We start from the raw sequence: 11,431 nt of genomic DNA, 5'->3' as shown, positions 1-11,431 counted from the left end.
CCTCGATCGTCTTGGAGTTCTATCCAATGTAATCTTCTTTTGTGGTGTGTTTGTTGGGATCCAATGAATTGTGGGTTTATGACCAGATTATTCATTGAAAGTAATTGATTGTTTTCTGAACTTTATTATGCATGATTGTTATAGCTTTGTATTTCTATCTGATCTATCCATTTGGTTTGGCCAACTAGACTGATTTATCTTTAGTGGGAGAGGTGCTTTGTAATGGGTTCAATCTTGCGGTGTCCCCACCCAGTGACGGAAGTGGTAGCAAGGCACGTATTATATTTTTGCTATTAAGGGTAAAGCAAAGGGGTTTAATCATATTGCTTGAGTTTACATTGTCTAAATCATGTCATCTTGCTTAAGGCATTACTCTGTTTGTCATGAACTTAATACCATAGATGCATGCTAGATACTTGTTGATTGGAGGAGTAATAGTAGTAGATGCAGGCAGGTGTCGGTCTACTTGTCACGGACGTGATGCCCATATACATGATTATTGTCATAAAGACATCATAACTATGTGTTTTCTATCAATTGCCCAATAGTAATTTGTTTACCCACCATATGATATGTGTTCGAGAGAGAAGCCTCTAGTGAAAACTATGTTGTGAAACATAGTAGGAAACAAAAAATACACGCCTACGCACACCTAAGATCAATATGAAGATGCATAACATGTTGTAATCAACGATCATTACTAACTCCGAGTTGCAGCAGAAGAAGACGAGTGGGTGCAGATCGTACTTGAAGTCTCTCCTACCATAGACGAACAATCCCGCGAACCTCCCACGAATGATCCCTTGAATAGAAGACCAAACTCACGGCCTCTCCATAGATTGCAAGCATATGGTCTTCACGATCCTGCAATGCTTCGCTGTCTAGAGCTAATCGTCGCTGGAGAATTCAAGGGAAAAGAAGAGAATCGCACATGGCTTCTCTATTATGAGGATTTAGAGAGAACTAGAACTAGATCTAGTCTAGATCATACTAGACGAGAACTAGGTCAAGAGAGAACTAGAGGAGCCTCCAAAACTTGTGTTCTAGGGCTAGCCCTGCCCTTCTATTTATATGTTGGGCCTTAGGGTTGTAACTTGGGGAGGGGTCTCCCGAAAGTCAGTTTGGAATGTAAAGATGAGTCCTTCTTGGACTCCAGGGCTAAACGCCATGGTTCCCGGCGTACGTAGACGCCACGGGCTCCAGCGTCTGGCCCAGGGTAGACGCCATGAACCCTGGCGTCTAGCCACTGCCTTCCATACAACTCCTTTGTGCACCGACCTAAAGCCTCGTGGGCCTTACCCTTTGGCCCAGCCAAGGTGTATTCTTACCATGGACCCTCTGGATTTATCCGAAAGGTTCCATAACCTTTTGGACATTTCCAGAAGTTCCTAGGACCTTACCAGAACCTCCGAAAACATTTCTGGAAATATCCGAAACTCTTTCGAAACTCTCTCGAAACTATTTCTTATATTCCCGGAACTTTTGTGACAATATTTTCTCATAACTCTCACTCCACTAACACTCAGAAGATTGTGATTACATTAAGCTTGTGACCTTGTAGGTTCGGTAACTCATAGACATGAACAAAACACCTTTGTTCAATGCCCGACAGCGGAACCGTGGATGTCCATATCGATCCATGTGAGCACATGAATGGTATTTGAGTGAACCTTTGGCAATCATGTGATGTTCCCTTTTCTTTGCGATACTTTACAAAACCCGAGGTGCATCTGTACCCTCCTGAGTCTTCACATGCTCATTATACCATTATCCTCGTTATCGGTTTTGTTCCTTTTTCTCATTGTTGTGTTCCGGCATCCCCGTGACGTAGTCACCTGTGTCTCGCCAGACAATGATGGATGTCCTCACACTAAGAGTGCCCTAAGAATATCTCTACGTCGTCGGAGGAGCAAATCCCACTCTCGAGCTATCTAGTTCCTTGTCACACTTTCTGATGAACCTGTAAGTTGTCGTTATGATCACCGTGTTACATATGACATTTGAGCAACCCCAAAGCTCACTGTACACGGTAAGAAATGACTATGATACTCTCATGGTCTAAGGAGAAAAATCACATGTTAACACTCTGTGTTATTACAATTGATTATAGACGATATTAACTCAGTTCATACAGACAAGATTGAGTTGATTCAATATGATCGTTCTTCCAACGTCATAATCTCAATGTTGTTTTAGGACTATCATTACACTTAACAATATCCTAAGATCCGGAAAACGTGATCACCAACAACAATTGAGCTAGTCCAGGAGGCAAGACTAGGAACCTTTTCTTTTACCGTTTATCATTCCATATGTGCATATGAGTTTTCCACTGAATCGCATATTTCAGGATCATAGCAGTTATAGCATGAAATATAAATGCTTAGTTATGAATATGGAAACATAATAATACAATATTGGTGCCTCGAGGGCATATTTCCAACAAACTATGCCCCCCAGGTCTACTTTAATCATATTATAAAAGCCAAAAATATCTTGCTGCAATTTATTTACTTTTATTTCGTTTTGCAGTTTACCTATCTATCTATACAAGATTTGATCCTTGCAAGTAACGAGTTTAAGGGGATTGACAACCCTCTTGCTCGTGTTGGGTGCAAGTATTTGCTTTTGTGTGTGCATGTGTTGTTCACTAGGGTTTGGTTGGTGCTCCTATTGGTTCGATAAACCTTGGTTCTCATTGAGGGAAATACTTATCTCTAATGTACAACTTCACCCTTCCTCTTCGGGGGAAATCCCAACATAGCTCACAAGTAGCACTAACTATGGTCGAGAGCCACGACATTGAGGTATTGAGGCGACCTCTACATGCAAGATACATGCCTTGAAAGAATGTCTTTAGGAACACCAATTGATGCAACAGGTGACGCGACATCATCTTCATCGTGCCCGAGTGGTGATGAAACATCAAGCTGACAAGCAACGCACTGAAAGGACATTTGCAATTGGCGATGTTGTCTTTGGAAAGTTGCATCCCTATGTGCACACTTCAGTTCACAAATGTGCCAACCACAAGCTAGCTTTCAAGTGCTTGGACCGTTTAAGATTATTCAGGAAGTCAATAGTCATATACAAGCTAGTGCTACCTGAGAACTCCAAAGTTCATCCAGTATTCCATGCATCCCTTCTGTACAAGGCACTCCTCCCAGGTATGACGACATCATTTGAACCCCCAATACCTACTTACCTTCATGTTGAAATTCTCAACCGTTGCTGGTGCTAAACATCGCAAAGGCATCACGAGCAAATCCTAGTGCGCTGTCTGACCCTGCCTTCCCCCATACCACTTGGGAAGACATCATCGCCATCTTGGAGCTTTTTGCAACTTCAATGCCTTGTAGGAAAACCACCTCTCGAGAAGGGAGGAGTGTTATGGCTCGGGCAGAAATGTTGCCATGGTAACTTCCATCTGAAAGCTCAAGCAAAACCGCTGTTGTGGTAGCCAAATACAATGTCATGGCAAGACTTCCTGTCACGGGAACCAATCAAGGGGAAGGTCCATCATCGCCAACATAGCTAGGACCATCCACCACAATGTGGAGTATGTAGGACCGAAATGGGTCAATGACAAGATCCCATCCATCTTAATGCCAAGGCTACTTAACGCAAAGGGGCATAACAGTAGAAAGCATTCGCATAGGATCAGGCACGACAAAGGCATCGACAACTCTCTTCTTCCTTTGTTTTCCTTTATTCTCTCACATAAACAAGTGTAGTTGAGACAATATCCCTGTAAACGTGTTGCTTGTGAGTGAAATATAGACCGGGACTCTAACGTGGGAGCCCATGGCGCAGAGCGCAGGCACGCGGAGAGCGTCGAGAACATGATCTACATCCAGGATGACAACAACATGGAGAGGAGAAGAGTGTTTGAGCGACGTAGGCACGACGACGACCACAGGTGGATCATGCGTACGTAGGGGGCCACACCACATGTGATCTTCTCATGCTTCATTCCAGGCCATCATCAAAGCGGAGACGGGCATTGTGGCCTTGCTGAGCAGGAGAGACGTGCCCGCCTCCGCACGTAGAAGGGTGGAGGTTTGCTGACCCGCAGCGATGTCATGTCGCGGGGCGGAGAGGGGATGACGGCATCCCGAGGCTTGTCATTCTTAGCAACGATGAGGCACGAGAGGCCGACATCGAGGCCCTTCGCGTACCAGCCCAAGAGGGTGAAGAGACGCAAGGGACAACGCAGTCAGCAGACAACTGATTTTTACATACTCCCTCCATCCATGAATCAGTGTTCATATAGAAATTTTAAGACATATTATGAAGTAGAATAAAAATGCATTGGGAAGGTGCGAGCCAACATCTCTCTCCTCTTTAATATCCCACCCCTAATGAGCTAAGTGCATGTAGAAAATGAGATCATGTGTTGAATGTCATTAATTTTGATTACCGTGTGATGAGAGAGAACATTTTGTTTCTACTTTAAAGTGCATTGGTAAGATAGAAGTACACTTTTTTGCACGTTAATATGTGTCTCATTAATAAAATAAAAATTCAGTTACAAGCCCACATAAATGTTGATATTACAGGACTGAAAAGATAGGATAATCCTACACACAAAAATCAGCGTCTATCCCTCTCCATCGAGGGAAAGGAGACATGTCACCTCTTCACCCGAGCTCAACGCGGCTCCATCGCTGATCTGCAGCTTTACGGACCTCCAAAGTAGTTTGCCTGAAGCAAAATCATTGTCATTGAAAGAATCAGATCGGGGCAACGTGTCCCCGGACACGCCATCAAACTCCAGAACTGACACCCCCGCACGACTACGATGTCGGAGGAGAAACTGTCAGCCTTCAACCACCAACCCAACACATGATGCACCTTCTTCCAACTATCACCTGCGTAGACAACCATCTGCGCGTACTCCCGGACAACAAAACCTCCCTGCTCCACCGTGACGTCGGAGACAATGCCACAACAACGTGGATAGAGCAGAAGGAGAGACACACCTGAAGGGGTCACCGCCGCCGCCTCGCCGACACCATCCATGAACCCTATCACCGCCGATATGAAGGATTTGTGGATAAATTTTGAATGCCAAATATACACTTAATTATTCGTGGACGAAGAGAGTATACTAGCAAAATACGATGTGTTACACCGGGGACAACTTTGTTCTAGTAGTTCAAGGTAGGAAGATCTTGATTAGATTGAGATTGAGATATGGTGTGAACCCATAATTCATATGCAAAGGTAAGAAAATATATGATGTGATTGAGATTGTGTATGTACAACCACGCGAGTTTGTTTTGTTATTTGCTTGCAAGGGATTTCTTGCTATTAACGATTTATTTACCCAAATGATAGTGCCTACACGTGTGGCACTTATCAACATGCCCACACACATTTGATGTTGTTCGATCCATTTGCACAAATTTTAAAGTAATTGCCATCTGAGTGAAGAGCCACGTAAACACTCAGCGTCGTGTGGGCGTTATCATTTAGTGCCACACGTGTGGGTGCTCCTCGCTCGAACGGACACAGGAGCGCTCGCCCGAATGTGTGGGCGAAATTGCTCTTCGCCCACATAACGCTTACATGGTGATAGATGGCAATTACATGTGTATATGTGGCAACTAGTTAATCACACACGGCAACTATGGTTGACCATATATGTCAACTATGGTTTAACCACACACACAACTACTAGAGGTGTGCATATATGGCAACTAGTTAATCACACACGACAACTATGTTTGATAATACATGACAACTATGGTTTAACCACACATGACAACACCAATTATTACACATGCCAACTATATCTAATGATACATGGCAGACATAGCAACTACAGTTAATTACACATGACAACTAAAGTTGATTATGCGCTCAGGGGTGAGGGTGGGCAAGTTGCCACAGGGGGTCATGTGGGTCGTCGTAACTGCGCCCAAATGTGTGGGCAATATTAATGTTCGCCCACACAAAGACGTGTGGGCTGTCTCCTGGATATGACGACACAACTCATATGGTCGGGTATCCATTGTGCCACATGTGTGGCAATTATTGGCGTCCTTTATTTAATTTATGTTGATCGCTTTGCAAGAAATTTCTTTCCCTGAAAATGAGGAGATAGGGGTTGGTTTGGAAAAATAATAATGAGGGTTATCACATGGTTTGAAAAAAGGACAACGCTAACGCCCACACATGTGGTGGGAGCAAAACTCGCCCATATGTCCTATAACACACATACTACGACACGTCACCGTTTGTATGCATGTGGAAATCTTTTTAGATTTTCAGTTTTTAAAATGTTTTATCTCTTAAATAAAAAATCCAATTAAAAATCCATTTTTATCATTAAATCACTCGCGACGAGATCTTCGAAACTAGATCTCATATCAATATATTTCGACGAATTTTTTTGGGTTAAAAATTGCCATGTCTATTGCACATGAATTGCCATGGTGCTTACACTGAAGTTGCCATGATATGTTTCAGTTATTTTCTTCTACATTTAAAAGTAAATTTTAACATATTATAAAATGGGGAATTAAGAAACTAGACTTGTCATGAACCATAAACTAAAATTGCCATGATACATGCACTTAAAATTGCTACGGTTCATACAAAAATAATTTTTATGGTCAAAGTACTGGAATTGGCATCATCAAAATACTAAAATTGCCATGCTCTCTAAACTAAAATTGCCACATAACAACTTTAGTTTAAGCACTATGACAACTACAGTGTAAACATCATGGCAACTTTTGGGGGAAAAAATCATCGAAACATATCAACATGAAGTCTAGTTTTGAAGATCTCGTCGAGACAGATTTAATGGTGAAAACGGATTTTTAATTGGATTTTTTAATTCGGAGATAAAAAAATTAAGCCGAAAACCAAAAAGAATTCTGCTGATGTCATCTGTTTTGATGTGATAAAATGAATGGTAATGAAAGCGTGTGGGCAATGTGTAAAATGCCACATATGTGGGCGTTAATTTTTTCGTTGAAAAAAAATTGGTAGTAAGGTAGGGGGGCATGTATCGATGAGAGCGGTGAAAGCGGAACCCACAAACTCCCCTTTAATAGTATAGAGATTTAACAGTTGAATTGCATTACTTAGATATTCCTCTCTGTATTACTATCATGTACTGAATGAATTATAAAAAGAATATAGATCATATAGAAGCATATCGTGTCCTTTACATTCCACAAATGGCGTACTCTGATGTACGCCCAACATCATATTAACTGAGACAATATTGTAAACATTAGCTTGCAGCAGATCCTGAACTAGAAATGGAGTACTTTGGAAGGTTGAACTGTAATCTTCGCTCTACAAAGTCCGGTGGCCGCTGGTATACAATGGAAGCAGCATGGATGAGGATGCGGGCAGTCAATCCCCAGATTACGTACTTCCGGTTTTCTTTCTCATAGTCGAAGTACTGAATTGTGAAGACTTGCCCCATCCGTTCTCTCTCCTCGGATCTCCTGTTCTCATCCTGCATCAGGGGACAAATGACATCCAATACATTACAATATCCATCTTAGCAAAACAAGACCGATTCCTTTCCATTGTTGGCAAGAATGGTCATTTGGTCTGGCTGCGCCTAACAAAGTTCTCAATTCTTGCTAAATAGCTAAGTATACATATCGCTGTACCTTAAGTTGTATGGTAATTCATGCAGTAACCTTTTTTTTGTTTCTTTGTATGCCGCAAACTGATCATTTGAAGTATAAACTGAAACTATCATAAGCATCCAACCAAGGCTGCAACAGTTACTACCCATAAAATCATAAATGAAAAAAGAATGAATAAAGTGTGTACCTTAATTAGCATGTGAGAACACAAAGACACTAACCTTGAGGAACATCTCCAGGGGTACATCGAAAATGTCATCAACCTCGTGGATGTTGGGAACAGGTTTAAATCCTTCTATATCTGAGAGTATGCCAACAATAGGAACAACTACCAGAAGATGCTGCGACAGACATTGAGAATGTTAACCTTAATGAATCTTGAGGCTGTAGATATAACTTTAACACTGAATGAACTATGGAAGTTTACTAATTCAAACTTTAAAAGTGACATCTTGTTAAAACTCAAAACAGTGAGGAGCACAAAATTTTGTTCTGGACTTGGATTGTAAATGTTATGAACAAAATAAAGTGCTACTGATCAGACAATTGCAAATTGTGCAACTCAATTACATGGTTTACATATAAAAAATCATTGGGCTCTCGCTCTAGCAGTGGCAGCAAAAATGCAATTCAGTTTAAGAGTTTAGCTTTGTTGTTGTTATGGAAACAATTTTCGACTAGGGGTATCCTTAGTAGTGTGGCTAGTGAAATGTAAGTAGGGTTCTGTACGACGGCCTTATAGCGACGGTCATCGTACACCAACAAAGTGACACATCGTAGTTTTTTAAATAGGCTGTGAGGAACGTCTAGAACGTGTTATGTGAGGAACATTTAGAACGTCGCCGCTTCCGACAACTCTCGACGATCCGAGCCTTACAAGGTCCCTCGAACTCCAAAACCCGACCACCTAGTGAACGAAAGTACATGCCTATGGGCGGCTATTTTATATCCTAGTGGTCCTTGACAAATGACCAAGGCCCTTGAGGGTGGTAGGTTGGAGGGATACATGGGTAAATGATGGTCCATGGGTGTATGAAGACTAGTCAAAGACGGAGGTTTTTTTAGGCTGTCACAGGCGGAGGTGTCCATGGCTCATGGTGAGCCATGCATTCTCATTCATTCATGAATGGGCCTTGGCTAGCTGCACCTCATCTTAAACTGGGCTTCTTTGCTTCTCTGTCTTCATCTTTGACTTGGTCTTCTATTTATCCCTCTTCCTTTGACTTGTTGACCATGAGGACTTGCTTGGACTTTTGTTGACCATGGTGGCTTGCTTGGACTTATGTTGACCGTTTATGTAGATGCCATTTAGGACTAAGTGGAACCCCTGGTATAATATAGCTATTTCTTCAACAAGCTTCCACTAAATATCAAAATAATATGATCCCAACAGTTAGTGGAATCTTTTCTATAACTAGCTAAATGATTGTGCATTGTTGCAGGATTTACTTTTTTGTTATATACTATCAGTTGTTTAAACACTTGTGCAAAATGAAAAACTATTATCTTGAAAATTACATCAACCGAAACAGCCATATGTCCTCCATAGAATGGATGACAATAGTGGTAATCCCTAGTAACTTTAAAGGTGAACAAACCGCCACCGCTCAGAACTTTATAAGAGTAAAGATAAAGATTTCAAATGAGTTTTCTGTGATGATATGACAAGTACCAAAGTAATCTTCTGATACATTTGACAAGTCTGATTTAAATGCTTAATTTATTACATGATGTTGAACCGGTATGGGCCCAGCGCGGAGGTTGCTGCTGAGAAGTGCTGTGGTGATTTGCTGCTGCTGTTTGAGAAAGAGAAGTAGTTCTGCTGCTGCTGCTGCTGCTGCTTGCTGTTGGTGGTGAGAAGGAGGTTGTCTCTGCTGCTGCTACCGGGGGTGGCCGCAACCCGATGGGTGAACCAAAAGTCATTGCTCAGGCTTTTGAGAAGCTCGCTAAGATCCTTCTGGAGTCGAACTCTGGGGCCATCGTTCCTCAACAGGAAGTGGGTCAGAAGCACGAACTGTCGCCCATGGACATGAAGCTAGAAGGGGCCACCAACTATCTAAGCTGTCCGGAGGGCATTGCTGGCTGTGGAGCAGAAGGAGCTTGATGGGCACTTGTTGGGTGCTGTTGATGAACCAGGAGACAAGACTACCGCGGAAGGAAAGAGGTGGAAAGTCATAAACTCTGTGCTCATTGACTGGTTGTTGAACTCGGTGGTGCCCTCCATTGGACACTCTGTGGAGGGGCTATCCACATTCACTGCGATATGGAAGACTGGTAGAACCAGGGTCCTACCGGACCTGCTCCGGAGGTTGTAGGGAAAGGATGGAGCGGGACGGGGCGATGATCGGGCGCGCCGGCGGCTGGGCGCCGTCGCGTCGGAGGGAGATGGCGGCGGCGGCTAGGGTTCCGACTCCTCTGGGAGCCGGGCAATAGGGATAATAATATTCTTATTGCTTAATTCCAAAAAGAGTCTTACAGCCTATATTTATAACCTAGATAACTTGCATAAGAATTAACCTAAGATAACTTGCATAAGAATTAATCTAAGATAACTTGTGGGCTAAGATTGCCCGGTGGGCCTAGCTAAACCGGCCATAACACTTCTCCCCGCCTGCACAAACAGCTCGTCCTCGAGCTGTAAGGTGGGGAAGCGCTTGCGGAGCTCCTCGAGGCGATCAACCAGCGTCAAACACCTTCTCGACGGCTGGGGCAGCCAGGTCGGCGGCGACGGCGTCCTCCGGAATGTAGTCTGCAACCTCCAGGTAGAAGAGTCGCGGGCAGGCATGGCCGGGCGTGTAGGGCTCGTCGCAGTTGAAGCACAACCCTTGGCGGCGACGCTCGAGTAGCTCGGCTGAGGTGAGCCGGCGAAACGGGCGCGCCACGGTCGCGGCTAGGGGTGTCGTAGAAGCCTGCGCAGGCCGACCCTGCGCGGAATCCGGCCCGGGTAGCGACCCAGTGCTCCGGGACGGTGATTCATGCTGGATGGCCACCGCGCGGCGCTCGAACGCGCGGGCGTAGTACATGGCAGACTGGAGATCCTGGGGTCCCCGAAGCTCCACGTCCACGCGGATGTGATCCGGAAGTCCACCGACAAAGAGGTCGGCCCGCTGCTGCGCCGTCATGCCCGACGCATGGCAGGCCAGGGCCTGGAAACGGTTGGCGAAGTCCTGCACCGTGGAGGTGAAGGGAAGGCGGCTGAGCTCCGCCAGGCGGCTCCCGCGAACTGGAGGCCCAAAAAAGCGAAGGAGGTAGAGCTCGCGGAAGCGCTCCCAAGGGGGCATGCTGCCCTCGTCCTGCTCGAGGGCGTAGTACCAGGTCTGGGCTGCACCGCGGAGGTGGTAGGATGCCAGCCAAGTGCGCTCCGACGCGAGCGTGCGCTGGCCACGGAAAAACTGCTCACACTGGTTGAGCCAGTTAAGCGGGTCCTCCGTGCCGTCATAAGTGGCGAAATTGATCTTGGCAAACCGTGGCGGCGTCTGGGTCGGCGCGCCATGGCCGACCGGCTCGGCGGTGCGGAGCAGTGATGATGACAACGCCCAGTCAACGGTGGGGAGACCGTCGTAGGCCCTCGCGAAGCCGGACGAGGCCCCAGACTGCAGCGTGGGTACCGGTGGGTCCCCAGCCTCTGTGTAATCTGGCGGTGGCGACGTCCCGGTTAGCCAAGTCGGGATCGGGGACGATGATGGCGGAAGCCAGACCTACTGGATCGGAAGTCCTCCCGGTGTGGACTGGCCCAATCCGAAGCTGGGCGACAGCGGTGGGAGCTGAACCGGCGCGGGCGGCGCGGCTGGGGCCGGCACGGGCCACTGCGG

General features: G+C 45.2%; 1 protein-coding gene across 1 annotated transcript in view; it reads right to left on the bottom strand.

Moving 5' to 3' along the window:
- Positions 1-7,027: 7,027 nt before the first annotated feature.
- LOC123151648 (nudix hydrolase 15, mitochondrial) overlaps positions 7,028-11,431 on the bottom strand; it is a 44,062-nt gene continuing 39,658 nt past the window's right edge. The window contains exons 3-4 of the mRNA XM_044571327.1: positions 7,841-7,960; positions 7,028-7,480 (exon numbers count right to left, since the gene is read on the bottom strand). Of these exons, the coding sequence (XP_044427262.1) occupies positions 7,250-7,480; positions 7,841-7,960 (351 nt within the window). The 3' untranslated portion in view covers positions 7,028-7,249. The remainder of the gene's footprint in view (positions 7,481-7,840; positions 7,961-11,431) is intronic.

The sequence above is a fragment of the Triticum aestivum genome, chromosome 7A, assembly GCF_018294505.1.
Source record: "Triticum aestivum cultivar Chinese Spring chromosome 7A, IWGSC CS RefSeq v2.1, whole genome shotgun sequence".
Classification (NCBI taxonomy): Eukaryota; Viridiplantae; Streptophyta; class Magnoliopsida; order Poales; family Poaceae; genus Triticum; species Triticum aestivum.
The sequence above is the reverse complement of the archived record's forward strand: the minus strand, read 5'-3'. Positions and strand labels throughout refer to the sequence as shown.